Source organism: Dasypus novemcinctus, chromosome 9 (genome assembly GCF_030445035.2).
Source record: "Dasypus novemcinctus isolate mDasNov1 chromosome 9, mDasNov1.1.hap2, whole genome shotgun sequence".
Taxonomy (NCBI): Eukaryota; Metazoa; Chordata; class Mammalia; order Cingulata; family Dasypodidae; genus Dasypus; species Dasypus novemcinctus.
Window position 1 is genome coordinate 32750576 of NC_080681.1, and position 17579 is coordinate 32768154.

The 17579-nt window shown below is 36.7% G+C and overlaps 1 protein-coding gene across 5 annotated transcripts in view; it reads right to left on the reverse strand.

Annotated features, from left to right (window-relative positions):
- The window catches only part of CCDC18 (coiled-coil domain containing 18), a 112514-nt gene that overhangs the window by 32231 nt on the left and 62704 nt on the right, over positions 1-17579 (reverse strand). For all 5 annotated transcript variants that reach the window (XM_012526693.4, XM_023589920.3, XM_012526691.4 and 2 more), the window contains 3 exons: positions 14947-15063; positions 5244-5411; positions 1742-1884 (listed from right to left, as the gene is read on the reverse strand). In XM_012526693.4, coding sequence (XP_012382147.1) covers positions 1742-1884; positions 5244-5411; positions 14947-15063 — 428 coding nt within the window. The remainder of the gene's footprint in view (positions 1-1741; positions 1885-5243; positions 5412-14946; positions 15064-17579) is intronic.

The following is a 17579-nucleotide window of genomic DNA, read 5'->3' on the forward strand; positions in this document are numbered from 1 at the left end:
CCTATCAGTATTTAGGATTTACCTTTCCTACTGAATGTCCTGTATTAGTTATAATCCTGAGGAGTTTCTCCTGGCTAGTAGTCAAAAGGATGGGAGGGAGGAAAGAAAGAAGTAATTGCTTCAATTTTCTCAGTGAAGCAGAAAGCAAGATAATCAGTAAGAGCCAAGATTGGAGAGGAGGTATTAGAGTTTTGAAAGAAGCAAAAGTATAAAGCAGTCTTCCACAAGAGTGAGAACCAGGTAGCATTAAAGGAACACTTGAAGTATGAAGTTATGAGATTAAGGGGAGACTAGTCAGCATGGCTATATTTTTCTGCAACCTCTGTAAAGATGCCAGCATACAGTGGTCAGAGTTGGATTTAAGTCAGTGCTGCATGCCACAAAGAGAGAGGAGTAAGGGTGTGTGCAAATCAGTGCTTTTAATGACTAACTGGAATTTAAGCAGTGTAAAGCAAGGAGAAAGGGGATCAAAGGAATGAGAGTGGTGGAATCGATGGATTATAGGTCCTGGTGGGGGTCAAAGACTTGTTGGATTTCGGGTATTACAGGGATGAAGTGAAATAGTAGATATGTAACAGTCTGATTATGGAAAGACTATAGATATTAGAAACGACAAGATCTAGGGTAAACCATGGGAGTGCGTGGCTAAGGTAAGATAGAAATAGGGATCATTAGAGAAGGGTTTAGAAATTGGGATGGGGTGGGAGAAGGGAAGAGAATATACGGGAAGAGTCTCTGGGAATTAGTGTGAGGGGAGAGTTGACCTGGAAATCTAGGGCTTCTTGTGGCAACCATCATAAATAAGGATAAAGCTGTAAAGTGTTTAGTCTTCATGGACTCAAGGTAGACATTGAATAAAGGCTTTAAGTGTTGGGGGATAGACACCTGTCAATGGAGGAAAGAAAGTCTGAAGATCTGTGGTTGTAACATGATCCTGTTAAGAGACTGAAGAACAATTGGGAAAGCAAGCTGTTTCTCTGAGCACATAGGCCCCCCCTTAACCGCTACTGCTGGGGAAGGAGGCAGCCTCGGGAGATGTGGCTTTAGTTTCAGTGGATAGGGTTCACTACAGACTCTCGCTGGTAGAAAGGGAGGTCTAATTATGAGATTACTATTAATTATGTCAACTCTTGTTTACAAAGTAGAATGAGTCTGGGAAAGGTAGGTACTGTTTTTAGCTCACAGGGCCTCTTCTTGACCAATTAAATATTGGTGTTTGGGAACCAGTTAAATCAGAATCTTTGGAAGCACTGGCAGTTTTTTATAAGCTCCTCGGGTAATTTTAATATTCAGCCAAGGTTCAGAACCAGTTTTACTTTATGTTACTTCCTTCCATTTACAGTTAGATTCCTGAAAGTTTCCTCAACATGAGTACATCTTTGTCTGCAATTTTTCATGTAATTCACAATTTAACTAAATACAATAGTTACAGAATGCCTATGAATTCTAAGGAACTGTGCTAGTTGTTGTGCAGGGCCCCAAACTAAAGCTATATATAAGATCTTTGCTTTAAGAAACTTACAACATGGTAGGTTTAAACTACCATGCAATTAAACTATAATGCAAAAACAGTCTGACTGAGGGATAAGAGAGAGAAAAACAAAATGCTCTAGGGACACAGCCTGTGGAGGAATTAATTCCTTAATCAAATGCTTCACTGTACATTATTTGATTTTGAAACTGAGATACAACTGATACTAAAACAGGAAGTTAGATAAAAAATTGGCAATTCATGGTTTACCTGGCAGTACTAGTAAGCGTAATAACTTTTTCCCTTTTCAAATCTGCTTCATTTGTGGCAGCTTCACATTTTTCCTCCATTTTTCTCAACTTTTCAGCTGAACTTTCCCTTTGTTTTTGAAGCTCTTGTTCCAGTTTTGATACCTTGTAAAGCAGTTTTCAGTGTTTTAAATTAAGTCATAGTTCAACATTATTCAGAAGAAAAATATTGATGTAAGTAACTTAATCTATCATTTGATTTCAAAATGGAATATAAAAACCAAAATATAGACAAGAAAGTAGTGTTCTAGAAATATAAAAGAAAAACTTACTTTTTAAATAGCAAAGATATTTCATTCATATACACATTCAGATATTTTGAGACTGGGCCCATCATAACACTAAATAGGACTTATAAAATTTGTACAAAATAATGGTAAATGTTCCCTGTTATTGTCCACATTTGAAATACTCTTTATTCTTTTGTCAAAATAGGTTCCCTTCCTTCTTCACAAATTGGCTCAAGATTCACCCAGTGAATGCTACCCCAAATTCCCATCTGATTTCAACTGTTAGCATTTGCAGTTGCTCCCAACACAACTTGTATTTGTTCCTATCTGTTCTACTACAATAAAGGAGGTATTCTTTCTTCTGTCTAAATCATGATGCTTCCTAGATATTCTAAATTCAATTCTCAGCCACTTTCTCAAGAACCTCATACTAATGACTACCTCTACCTCTACTCTCTCCTGTATCTTCAACCATTCTTTCTCCTGGTTTCTTTACATATTATTTAAACATTTCAAGATCTTCCCATTAAAAAAACACACACACAATTTTCCTTTATACCTATACCTCCCTCCAGCTACCACCCTTTCTGTTACCATCCTTTATATTCTTTCCTTCATAGTCCAGCTTTTCAAATTGCTTACTATGCTTGTATCACTATCTCATTTCTCATTCATTCCTCAACTGGTCATTCTATAGAAACTGAGATTGTGCATTACCAATGACCTCCATGTTTCTAATTCTAGTGGACACTTCTCAACCCTCATTTAACTTGACACTGATTGTAGTCCATGACACCAATAATCATTCCTTCCTTCTTGAAATACTATTTTTATTTCCATGCACCATATCCTTCAGGAATTTAAGTCAATCTTTTCTCATTCTATAGTCTATCCCTAGGTAATCTTGGTCACTCCATGTTTTCAATGGACATTTAAGTGACTGTGAACTTATAGTTTATCTCAAACTTCTGTCTTTAATATCCTCCCTCCTCTTCTATTATTCACTGAAGAACTAAATAAAGACCATAAACCCTTAATATCCACCCCTCCAATTCAGATTTCAAAAATAAAATTTAAAAGGTACCCAGGTAAAAAGGGAAGAAAACCAAGGAAAATTTATCCACCCTATTCTTATTTTTTTTCCTTCCCCTTCCTGTCCTGCCGTTTTTGCTGTTTGTGTCCATTCACTGTGTGATCTTCCGTATCTATTCTCTTTTCTTGTCTTCTCTTCTCATTTTTTCTCCTCTAGGATTCACCGGGATTCAATCCTAGGGACGTCTGATGTCGAGGCAGTTTCCCTGTCAATTGCACCACTTCAGTTCCTGGTCTCCGCTGTGCTTCGCCTTGACTCTCCCCTTTGTCTCTTTTGTTGCGTCATCATCTTGCTGCATAACTCACTTGCACGGGCACTGGCTCACCACACAGGTGCTCGTCTTTGCTACACAGGCACTGGTTCACCACGCGGGCACCCACATGGGCACTCGGCTCACTGTGTAGGCACTGGCTTGCAGCACAGGCACACTTTCTCTTCTTCTTTTTCAGCAGGAGCCCCTGGGATCAAATCTGAGTCCTCCCATATGGTAGGCTTTATCACTTGAGCCACATCTGCTTCCCTCCACCCTATACTGTTTATTATTATTATTTTTTTAAAGATTTATTTTATTTCTCTCCCCTTCCCCCTGTTGTCTGCTCTCTGTGTCCATTTGCTGAGTGTTCTTCTGTGTCTCCTTGCATTCTCTGTAGCACCAGGAATCTGTCTTTTTTTGTTGCATCACCTTGCTGTGTCAGCTCTCCATGTATGCAGCACCACTCCTGGGTGGGCTGTGCTTTTCTCACGGGGGACAGCTCAATGCAGGGCACACTCCTTGTGCATGGGGCTCCCCTATGCAGGGGACACCCCTGCGTGGCATGGAACTCCTTGCACGCAGCAGTGCTGCGTGTGGGCCAGCTCACCACACGGGCCAGGAGGCCCTGGGTTTGAACCCTGTACTTCCTATATAGTAGGTGGATGCTCTATCAGATGAGACATGTCTGCTTCCCCACCTATTCTTGATTAAATAGCACACCCATAAGGAAAAAGAAACTAAAGATGAGTAATAACTTGAAAGGATCCAATATGGAACATATGCATAGTGGAATATAAATAAAAGGCAGAAAGAAAATAAATATATACTGGAAGATTTACCTCTAATACTGAAGAAAATTTAAAATATAAGCTTGTTTTGATTCTCAAAGAAATCACAAAATCTTTAAAAAATAAAATCAAATGAAGAATAAAAATGACTTGGTAGAATTAAGGAAAAAAAATTGAGAAAAATGATAGAAATGAAAAACGTTTTAGAAGGATCAAGAATCATACTCAATCCCGCAAAAAACAGAGGCAGTGACAAAGGATTTAGGAAATGGGAATCAAACACTTATGAGATGAAGATATACTTGAGGATGAAGCTGTACAGCAGGCATAGCAAACAACAGGATGGACAGCCACCAGAGTAATGCCTCTAAAAAAAGAATATACAGAATACCTGTCTGATGTGTTTGAATATATTGAGAGGAGATTGTATAGTTCCATGGGAGAGGCTGGGAATTAATTAAGAAGTAAATTTAAAAAAAAAACAAAACAACCCAACAAAACAAATGATAAAAAGGTAAGGTATAAGATTACTGGGGACTATCATTTTTAAATGATAGTTTGATTTCTTGAGAAGAGAAACCAAACAAAACAAGAAACTGAAATATTTGCTTAAATAATTCAGAAGAATTTCAAAGAGAAAAGATCAGTTTCTAATATAAAATTCCCTAGGTCTCTTTCATTGGAATAATAATTTATTTATAGAAATAAGTAGCAGGAGGATTTTTTAAAGGGATTTTTCTTTTAGTGCATTGCTTTTGCATTTCCTCAGGGATAACCACACCATGTCCTGAATCAAGAACAAGCTGGAAGGTATAATGATACAGATATTCAAGTCCAGGAAGAAAGAGATTGATAAAAGGAGTAAATTGTAACTAAATTGCATGGAATGACAAAAATGTGGCCACAGTATTAGAAATGGAGGTTGAATTACAAAGGAAAATAGAACTTATAACTACGTGTTGTACATGTAAATACAGAATATATCTTAGAATATGAAAGAGCTGAAGTTAAATAGCAATTTATATAACCAAAAATCTATGAACAAGTTTTTAAGTTTCTATTTCAGGCAAATAAAATAATTTTTGGCCAATAAAATATACCTGTTTTTCAAGTTTAGTTTGAATGTCTTCTAGCTCTCCATTTCTAATTGTCTCTTGTTGTAACATTTGTTGCTGTTGCTGAAGAGTATGCTGTAGAATAACATTTTGCTCAGAGGTCTCTTGCAGACTGTGATTTTTTATCTTTAGCTCCTTCTGTAAGCAATATACCTAAAAAATATACACATTCCTCATTACATGAAATGTTCTCATAATGAAATATTTCAAATAAAAAGCAATAAAATGTCAAAGTTGTCTTACTTATTTAGTAATTATTCCTACTTGTGATGTGGGGCAGTTGTACTCAAGGTTATAGTTGGTCATGTGGGAAAGGAGGGTTCCCTGTTCTGATGCGAGAGATGTGTTAGAAGGGCCTGCTTGCAGGGTTGGACTTTGGCTGGCATGTGGCAATGTGACTTTTTAAACATTTGCTAAATGATAAGGTAGTTTTGCTGGAAGGGACATGAAGACCTGCTTTTCTTCTGGGAGTCTAGAACTTTGATAGGGCTCCATAGTCCCCAATAAAAATCCTGAACTTTTGAGTTTTAAGCAGACTTCCCTGGGCAGAAACATTGCACATGTGTTGTTGCAATTTGCTGTTAGAGAAAGGAGTACATTCTGTGTGATTCCTTCCAGCAAGGAGAGAACATAGGAAGTAATAGATTTCTCTAGACTCTACCTGATGTGTTTTTTACCCTCACTGATACCTATAATAAACTATAGCTGTAAAATAAAAGAGCCATACATGTTAAGGACTATTTATTACGTTATCAGTGTGATTACTATTGTTTTGTTTGTAACCCCTGCAAACCACTTCTTTTTTTTTTTTTTTTTAAGATTTATTTCTCTCCCCGCCCCCCCCAACCCCGGTTGTCTGTTCTGTGTCTATTTGCTGCGTCTTCTTTTGTCCGCTTCTGTTGTCAGCTGCACGGGAATCTGTGTTTCTTTTTGTTGCGTCATCTTGCTGTGTCAGCTCTCTGTGTGTGTGGTGCCATTTCTGGGCAGGCTGCACTTTCTTTCATGCTGGGCGGCTCTCCTTTCGGGGCGCACTCCTTGCGCATGGGGCTCCCCTACGCGGGGACACCCCTGTGTGGCAGGGCACTCCTTGCGCACACCAGCACTGCGCCTGGGCCAGCTCCACATGGGTCAGGGAGGCCCAGGGTTTGAACCGCGAACCTCCCATGTGGTAGGGACGCCCTAACCACTGGGCCAAGTCTGCTTCCCTATCCTATTATTAATACCATGAATTAGTATTGTGTATTTGCGAACCCTCTCAAATTTGTACTGTTAACCACAGGCCATCATCCACCACAGGGTTTACTGTGTAATACAGTCCCATGCTTTATACAGTTCATCGAAAATGTATACTCAGTGGCTCTCATTTTCATAACAGAGATGTGCTGTTGTCACTTCAGTTAATTTTAGAACATTTTCATTACTCAACAGGAAAAATCACATACCCTTTCATACCCCCCCATTCGTGAACCTTAGAACTGTTATTGTATCATCTATGCCATTGTTGCAAAAAGATTACAATATTACTGTTAATTATATCCCACAAGCTATACCAGTTGTATTTTCCCCATGTATTAATCATATTCTTAAAACAATGTAAAAGAACATTGCTGTATTTGTACTATAAACCACAATCCTCATACTCTACCAAAATCATTGTGCCACAGTCCCTGTATTATCCTCTAGCTTTCTTTCAACGGACATTTATGTCCCTAGATTACCCTTTCCGGTCACAATCACATTTATAAATCAGCAGTGTTAGTTATACTCATTATATGTTACCATCAACTCTATCCATTTCCACACCTTTACAATCAACCTTATTAAAAATTCTACATATATTAAGAATCAGATCCTCCTTCTCATTACAATCTCCTAGTAACCTATATTAATAAACCCAGTTTAACTTCCATGAGTTTTAACTCCTCATATTTAATTTCTAATAGTGGGACTACAGAATATTTGTGCTTTTGTTTCTGCCATATCTCACTCAAGGTTCATACATGTTGTCAAATGCATCCCAACTTCATTTTTTCTTACACCTGAATAGTATTTCACTGCATGTACAAATCACAATTTGTTTATCCATCCTTTGGCTTGATGGATACTTGGGTTGTTCCCATCTTTTAGCAATTGTGAATAACATGGCTATGAGCATTGGTGTGCAATGTCTATTCGAGTCCAAGCTTTCATTTCTTCTGTATATATTCCTAGTAGTGAGATGGCTGGATCATACGGCAGGCAGATCTATATTTGGAAGGAACCATTGAACTGTCTTCCAGAGGGGTATACCATTCTACATTCTCACCAACAGTGAAATAGTGTTCCTACTTTTCCACATCCTCTCCAACACTTGTAGTTTATTGCATTTTTTAAAAAATGGCTTTTCTGTAAAGTGTGAAATGATATCACATTGTACTTTTGATATGCATTATCCCTAATAGCTAATGATGTTAAGCATTTTTTCATGTGTTTTTTCCCCCACTAGTATTTCCTTTTAAAAAAATGTCTACTCACGTCTTTTGTCCATTTTTTAATTGGGTTGTTTGTCTTTTCATCATTGAGTTGCACATGATCTTTTTATATAACATAGAAATTAAACCCTTATCAGGTATGTGGTTTCCAAATATTTTCTCCCATTGAATAGGCTGTGCTTTCACCTTTTTGACAAAGTTATTTGAAGCACAAAAGTGTTTAATTTTGAGGTGGTCCCATCTATTTTTTTTTCATTGCTCATGCTTTGGGTATAAGGTTTAAGAAACCACCACCTACTCAAGATCTTAAAGATGTTTCCCTACATTTTCTTCTAGGAGGTTTGTGGTTCTAGCTTCTATATTTAGATCTTTGACCCATTTTGAGTTAATTTTTGTGTAAAGTATGAGATAGGGGTCCCCTTTCTTCTCCTTCCTGCTCTCCCTCCCCCCCCCCCTCCTTTCTTTTGGATATAGATATCCTTCTCTCAGCACCATCTGTTCTGAACCAGCTGAGTGGGTTTGACAGCCTTGTCAAAAATCACTTGACCATAGATGAGAGGGTCTATTTCTGAAATCTCAGTTTGATTCCACCAGTCAACAATTTCAAAGTTTTATAATAAGTTGAACCAAAAATCAAACAAGAGCCATGAAACAAAACCACTAAGCAAGAGAGAGAAATTGACCATCAGAGTAAACTAACATAATAACAAAGGCATCAGCAAAAAATTACAAATCATACTAAGAAACAGGATAATATGGCCCAGCATAACAACAGATTTGAAATGGCTGAGGAATGAATACGCAAATTACTATAGAAAACAGTACACCTGAACTTGAAAAGACAGAACAGAAAGAGAAAAGAATGGAAAAAATTGAACAGGATCTAGGAAACTGAACAACGATGCAAAATGCATAAACATATGCGTTATGGGTGTCCCAGAAGAAGAAAATGGAAAACGGGTAGGCAGAAAGAATATTTGAATTAATAATGGCCAAGGTTTTTTCCGAACCTCATTAGAGACATATATATATCAATACCCAAGAAGGACAATGTACTCCAATCAGGATAAATCTGAATAGACCTACTCTGAGACACCTAATATTCACAATGTCAGATAGCAGAGATAGAGAATTCTGAAAGCAGGAAGAGAAAGCAATTTATCCAATACAAAGGACACTCAACAAGACGAAGTGCCAATTTCTCATCAGAAACCATGGAAGCAAAAAGGCAGCGGTATAATATATTAGGGGTATTAAAAGAGAAAAACCGTCAGTCAAGAATTCTTGGCTTCTTTGGACAGTTTCTGCCCCTCCTGTGCTGTTTTTGCAGAAGAGCTTAGCCTTGCCGACCTACTCCAATGCCATCTTCCCAGAACCCCCTTTACAGCTTAATGGCCTCACAGCATTGCTTTAAGAATTAGCCATATTAGGACACTGCCTGCCATATATTAGGTCCTCAGTAAGTAATGGCTATTACTGTTAATAATAAACAAACTGCATCTCAAAAAAATGATACAACCATTTAAAATCATAATTAAAAAGACAGTAGCAGGGAAGTGGCTGTGGCTCAATCAGTTGGGCTCCCGTCTACCATATGGGAGGCTCCTGGGTTCCCGTCCCGGGGACTCCTTGTGAAGGTAGACTCACCCACTAGCTGCAGAGAGCCGCTAGCTCACAAGCGCTACAGAGGGCTGCCTGGCCCGCAAGCGGCGCAGAGTGCCAATTCAGCAAGGTGATGCAACAACAACAACAAAAAAGGGAGATAAGCAAAAATGCCGCAGAAGAACATGCAGCAAATGGACACAAACAGCAGATAGCAAGCAGGGTGCAAGGCGGGGGGGGGGGGGGGCTGATAAATAAATATAAATACAGACACAGAAGATGCACAGTGAAGGGACACAGACAGCGGACAGCAAGCAAAAAGCCGCAAGGGCGGAGTGGGATAAAAAGAAAAAAGTAGCAAATAGCAAACAATTTTTTCGCTTTTATAATTATTTGATTTTGTACAGAGATGGGATGAAATGTGTGAGCCTTCCAGTGTAAAGGGTGACAAAAAATAGAAAAAAAAAATGTATATTCCATTTCAACAGCCTCTAATAAAAGTCAGAAATCAGAGCTCAATGCCACAAAAAGTAACAACTCTACTCCTTCAAAATTTTACAAAATGATATTAAGAAAAAAATTACATTTAATATGACTATGAAAAATGTGCATGCAAATGGAAAAATGAAATCAACTGAAGAATTGAGAGTTGATTTAAGTAAATCTTTAAAAGTTTTCTTCATTGTTGCTTATAGAACAAAAATTTAAAAAAGAAAGCCATTCGTTGAAAGCAAAGAATCCTTTCAATAAATATCAATCCAAAAGAAAGGAGTCTTTTTTTAAAAAAGATTTATTTATTTATTTCTCTCCCCTTCCCCCCTGCCCTGGTTGTCTGTTCTCTGTGTCTATTTGCTGTGTGTTCTTCATCCACTTCTGTTGTTGTCAGCGGCATGGGAATCTGTGTTTCTTTTTGTTGCATCATCTTGTTGTGTCAGCTCTCCATGTGGGCAGTGCCATTCTTAGGCAGGCTGCACTTTCTTTTGCACTGGGCAGCTCTCCTTACGGGGTACACTCCTTGTGCGTGGGGCTCCCCTATGCGGGGACACCCCTGCGTGGCAGGGCACTCCTTACGCGCATCAGCACTGTGCATGGGCCAGCTCCACACGGGTCAAGGAGGCTTGGGGTTTGAACCACAGACCTCCCATGTGGTAGACAGACATGCTAACCACTGGGCCAAGTCCGCTTCCCGAAAGGAGTCTTAAATTCATTTTAATAGGGCAAGAGAATCCTGAGCTGGTTCTTATTTTTAATTATCCATCAGTTCAACATTCAGCAGCATTATGAAGGGTTTAGGGCCCAAATATTCTTTGCTCGTAATAAGAAGCTATTCAATTTCAGGATTCATTACATGATGAAGTTATAAACTTGGAGAACCCTAGATATCAAAGACAACCAAACAATTTCTAATATTATTGTAGTCCTTTTTAATGTTAATCTGTTTTTAATTAATTCTATCTGCATGGAAATAATTCATTTACTGTAAACATGTATTAGTATCACCTATTTTGCTTTTGCTAGCTTCTGAAAAAAACTGCAGATCACACATTTGCAGTAGTTCATTTCACACAAAACCAATTTTCCTGCAAGATAGGTTTCAATATTATTTTTTCCTTTACTGAAACACCGTATCTTGTACTTATCTTCCCATTCATAGGAGAAATGAGCAACAACAAAAAATTCAAATAAGACAGGAGAAAAAGAGAAAAGCAGGAGTAAAACTATAGTACCTAAGCTGAAAACCAAGAAATCCATACCCACATAACAACAAAATAAATCTATTTCAGTAATCTAGCCAATGGCAAAACTTCAATTACATATATTGAAGTATCTAATATGTTAGCTGGATCATGAATATTAATTCACAAAAATTAACCTTTATCAAATTTACACTGACATTTCATATTACTATCCTTTAACTTCCAGTTGGCTTTCCTTTAAAGTAAATATAGTGGAGTGGATGTGGCTCAAGCAATTGAGGACCTCCTTCCTACATAGGAGGTTCCTGGTTCAGTTCCTGATATGTTCTAAAAAAAAGAAAAAAAACCAAACAAACAACAAGCAAACAAATGAAAAAGCCAACTCAAGGAAGCCGCTGTGGCTCAGTGGTTAACTGCTGACTTCCTACATAAAAAGTTCCCGGTTCAATCCCTGGCCCCAGTACCTCAGTAAGTAAACAAATACATATATACATACATACATACAGGACAAACTGGTTTTATATTATATTCCCTATACTAAATTTATCATTATATTTGGAGACTAATTTTCCTCAAAATCAGTAAGAGTACATTGTAAAATCTATTTTATTTTTTAAGATTTATTTATTTCTGTCCCCCCACCACCCCCCCACCCAACCCCCATTTGCCTGCTCTCTGGGTCCATTCACTGTGTATTCCTCTGGGTCTGTTTGTATTCTCATTAGGCGGCTCCGGGAACTGATCCTGGGACTTTCCAGAGTGGGAGAGAGGCACTCATTCTCTTGCGCCACCTCAGCTCCCTAGTCAGCTGCATCTCTTGTCGTCTCTCCTCTGTGTCTCTTTTTGTTGCATCATCCTGTTGCACCAGCTCTCTGTATGGGCCAGCATGGCCCAGCACTCCTGTGCAGGCCAATACTCCTGCGTGGGGCAGCACTCTGCATGGGCCAGCACTCTGTGAAGGCCAGCTCTCTGCTCAGGCCAGTTTGCCTTCACCAGGAGGCCCCGGGTATCAAACCCTGGACATTCTAATTGTAGATGGGAGCCCAATCACTTGAGCCACATCCACTTCCTGTAAAATCCACTTTAAATTAACTTTATCTAGTATTGAGTATCCAAAGCAAAAGCATTCTCATAACGGTTTTTTTCTAAGATTTTATTTATTTAGTACCCACCCCCTTTGTTGTTTGTGCTTGCTGTTTGCTCAGCTTCTCTTTAGGAGGCACCAGGAACCAAACCAGTGACTTCCCATGTAGGAGAGAGGCACTCAATCACTTGAGCCACCTCAGCTCCCTATAATTGATACTTAAAAATAAAGTACATCACAGAAAAGTTACCGTTATGTTGCAAATTTATCAAACTTTAAATTCATCAATTTGAATAAAGATATTTATTAAAAAAATGACTGATTTTATTGAATGAATTCTTTGTGCAGAAAGTGTTTAGGTTTTTTCCTCATCTATTTCGTGTTTATTTTCTCTATTATACTGACAATGTAATTTTGCATGAACACATAATTTTACTACTTTAAAAGCATTTCCAAAGTATTATTTGAGAAGCTATACATTTACAGAACAATCATGCATGAAATACAAGATTCCCATATAGTACCCTATTATTAACACCTATATTTAAGAAAAATTTAGAACCCCAGAGTCAGTCTTATGTTAATCACAACTGTATTTATTTCCCACTTGGAAAAGCTGGATGAAGCTCTACCTGAAGTATTACTGTTACTATATGTAATATTATCCCAAAAGAACATTAAATTATTGTTAAAAAAAGAAGGGTATTTTGACATTTATGCTTGAAGAACTACATTAACCTAGTCTACAGATGGTAGACCAAAGGAGTTCCAATGACTACACAATCATGTAGCTGAGGTAAAAGCTGAGGGGGATATTTACTAGCTTTTTGCAGTTGATAATCAGCATGCAGTTTTCATAGATAGCTCTCTACCAACATGTTCCAGTCACTTACCTTAATTATTTACCTAGTGAGTTATCTGTGACTATCCAAAGACTTAAAATACTGAAACAGCTTTATAACATCATCTATTATTAACAGAACTAATCAAATCAAATTTCCAAAACTTAACTATATATGATAAAAACCATACAATTTTGCTACTACAAAGTATTAAAATACTAGCATTAGAGTTTTATCTGTAAGATATTACAATTTGCTTTAAAGACAAATGAGTCAAAAGTAAGTATTACTTGGATTATTCTCTATGTTTCTTATCAACATACATGAAGAGAAAGATGAATTCTTAAGGTTTCTAGTAGGCTAAGTAAGCCAAAATATACACAGTTGAACTAACAATTAAGCAGCAATAAATGGGCTTGCAAATCCTTCTGAATTACTTGGTAGATTATTCCCTAGTCTGGTCTTCCATACCTGGTTATCACTTCTTCCTAATTTACTTTGAACCTAGGTTTATAATTCTAGCTGTTTTAAGTTTGTGTGTTTAAGTGCTGTCTCTATTCTTGTTTCCAAGAACTCCAAGTCCAAAGTCAAACAGACTCTCCTATTATACTATGCCTGCCTCCAGACTCCATCTCTGCCAAGTCCATTTATGCTGGAGTGGATTGAGGGCTGTAGAACAAATATGAAAATAATGTACTTATTTGTAGTATTTTAAAGAAAATCAAAGTGAAAAACATGATATTCCCACTTTAAAAAGTAAAAGTAGACATAATTTAGGCTATTTAATTTCTATATATTTGAGAAAGAAAAAAATATATGATTATCTCTCAAAGATGCTATAGAAACCTTCATGGGGGAGAGGTGGAGGGAAGAAGATAGGACCATATAAAATTTAAAGGTTCTTATTTTAATTTTTAATTTTATAAAATTATGTACTGTAAAGTACAGAGTGTTGGATACCTATATATTTGCTCTTAGATCTATCCTTGCCTTTCCTCTGCTCTGTTCTGTGTATTGCAGGAATTTGCCCTCCCTAGGCTCCCTTGCCCTGTGAATTCTAGTTTAGCAAATGGCAGGGACCAGGAGTAGCAGTTTTTCTCTAGGCTCAGTTCCTGCTGGACTGATCCTTTAACGAGGCCCCAGGTTCTATTGGACAGCCCTGCTTCTGAACTATAGTCACAACATCTCTTCCTTATGTTCCTCTAGACTTAAGGATGGTAACGGTTCCTGCTTATGCTAATCTCTGGGTCTCCTTAGCATCCACCGTTTGACTTCTCCACTCTTCCATCACCTGTGAATCCATTGCTCTGTATAAAATTTCCTCCATTTGAGAGAGAGAGAAGAACTTCTGTTTTTCTGGTTAGATATTTCTGATACATTCAAGACAAACTAAATAAAGAATTGTTGGTAATAGTACTTCTAAAAATTACTTTAAGGTTTAAATATATGTATTATAAATTCTAAAAAAGAAATAAAAGAATTTTTCACTAAAATTACCCCTTTGAGCAAACAGAGAGTACCTATTATGTTGAAAGCAAATTGCTAGACAATGATAGAGAGATGAGATAAATCAAAAAGTCTTCAATCTAGTATCTAAGAAACTCATCTGAGTAAAGAAAATTGAACTTCTAAACCTAACTCTCAATCTTCTAAAGAGGAGGAAAAAAGACAAAATGGAAAGAATTTGAAAAATTTTGTATCTCTAAATTTAAAACAATGTTTTAAGTATTATTCATTTCATATTATAACTACTCTGTTTTATTTTTTCTTCAGGTTTCCTAAATAGAAATAAAATAAACATAATTTTAAGGTTTTATATTTCATGTTGCATTGAAAAAAATGTTTCTTAAAGAATATAAAATTGGAATTCACATTTTACTGGGAATATTTTTATATCAAATACATAAAGCTGTACTTTTAAAGTATTCTGAAGAGAAACAATATTTCAAAAAGAAATCACTTGAAAAGCAGGCTATAAATAAAGGAATTTACCTCATCAGATTTCTTCTTCAGCTGTTTTTCAAACTTTTCCTTATTTCCTTCCAATTGATTCAAATGCAAGGCGAGTTCTTCCTTACAAATTTCTAACGCTGAATCTAGCTGTCTGACCTATACAGCAAAAAAAGAAAAAGAAAAGGGAAATCAACTAATATTAGTGACTGCTTATTATGTACTTAATATTATGCAGATTTATTTCCTAATGTTATCTCACAGTCCTACTTGGGATATAAAACACTATTAGAAAAGAGATTTATTGAGAAAACTAATTCTTGATTGCAAGTAGCATACCAAAAAGGAAACCAGAGAATGGAATCTTGAAGGATTAACAAGAATTGAGCAAGTTAAGAAGTAAAGAAGGGCATTCCAGGAAGAGGGAGTATGTTTAGAGAGTAGGTACTGTGAAAAGGAATGGTAAGAAGCTGGCCAGAGCTCATGGAATCAAGAGTATGAATTTTTCAGAGATGAGTATTTAAAGAGATAAGGTTAGCAAGACAGACTGGGGTAAAACACCCTAAAATGATTTCTCAAAATAGTAGGCAGTATTTATGACTACTGCTTGAGCCTCCTTGAATAAGAAAAATATGAAAGTGGAGACAAATTGGGGTATAGTGTTAATGATGCTAAGGTGCAAATATTGTGAATATGCTGAAATCACAAAGAAAATTAAAACTTTTAGCCAGCGAGGGAAAAAAAATAAACTTAGGCAAAGAATGCTTTAGCTCTGAATCAACAAAATACATTTTTAGAAAGGCAGCCATGTAAGTTTGTTTAAGAGTTCATACAGCTGCATATATTTTATATTACCTTAATATTAAAGGGCAAAAGAATAAAAAGCAATCCAAATTCTGTAAATTTTTCCCCCCAAAATTAACTAATTTTCATAGGCCAAAATTTACATACTTGCTCCATATTTCATCTGTTAATAAGATTCTTGCCTTGCTCCTTTCTTTTCTTTATTGTAACCCTGAGCTTCTCATGAGTATTTTTCTTCTTCTCTTAATGCTAACAGCATTCTAGTTTATAGTTTTAAACTGAGAAGTGTCAGCAAAATGAGGGAAAAAAATGGTCCCTAATGCAGATACTATTCTATACAATGACATTATCCTTGCAACCACTGATTTCTAAAAAAGGAATTCTGTAAGACACACAGAATTCACACACTGTCCCTATAGCCTGTGACTATAACCATTAACCACTAAAATGTCTGTAATTCTGAATGATTCTTTGTTAATCATTTGTTGCTCCTGGTAATAATTTTTGAAATAACTTTTGTTTTATGGAATGTCTTATAAGTTTTCTTTCTTAAGCAAGAGAATGAGCATTGGTACTTGTATCATCTTCCACACATGGATAAAAAAATAAAATCTATGACTGTCAAATATCACTACCTAATAATTACCAAATGTAATAACTGATTCAGGCAAGGTTTATCAATAGATGCTAAAACCATTGGCTATAAGGAGAAGGACATTGACACAGCTTCAAAGATCACCCCACAATTTATGTATTAATTACAAAGCGAAAAAAGGTGATCTTAAAATGATGAGATCTGGCAGACATCATCTTAAATAAGACGCCAAGGTTGTAACTGCCAATAATGGAGTGGTCTAACATTATATGCTTCCATGTAAAACACTGGGAGGAACATAGTATAACCTATGCGGTATGCCTACTGATCTGGAATTTTCAAAAGATTTAGTATCATGAAGAATAGAAGGCAATAAGATTGGTCTACACTGGGGCAGTCTAAAGAGTGAAGTGCAATATGTGAATGATAATTGAATCACAGATTGTGGAAAGGAAGGAACAAGCTAGTGTTCCTCAAGTTTTAATATGCATACAAATCACCAGGATATTCCACTGAAATGCAGATTCTGATTCCTTAGCAGAGCTGGCACCAGGTGAGGCAAGGGCGGGGCCTAGAGCTCAACATTTGAGGCACTCATTCTCAGGGTCATGAAAATACCAACCCTTCACTTGTACAACCCTGAGGTAAGTGTCTCCTTAAATATGCACCAGAGACACCTTGCTAACTTCACCTTAGTCCTGGCTTGATACTCTGCAATTCTAACAAGCTCCTAGATGATGCTAATGCTACTAGTCTGTAGACCTGCTTTGCATAGTAAAACTATAAAGGTATTTTTAAACAACTGGAAAAATTTCAGTTTGAATTTCATATTGAATGATGTTACTGAGTTAATACTGAATTCCTCTGCTGTGGTGACAGGGTGGTTGCATAGGAGGAAGTTTCTGTTCATGGGAGATGCATGTCTATGCATTAAATGTGTAAAGTTTTATGACATCAATAGACTTCTGTGAGGTGGTCTGGCAAAAGAGAAGCATGTGTGTATGGACATGTGTATATATTCAGAGAAATGAAGTAAGTATAGTTAGAAGTTAACAGTTAATCTGGGTGAGGGATACAGTTCCCTGTATTATTCTTTAAACTTTACTGTGCATTTGACATTTTTCAAAATAAAAATTAATTAAAAACTAATAAACCAATAAAATAATTAAATAATTTAAAAACTGCTACTGCTAAGAGTTCTTATTTCAACAAAGAGTTTTAGAGTCTACATTTCATATGAATAAACACTATTCATTGTCTGATGGTTAATTTCATG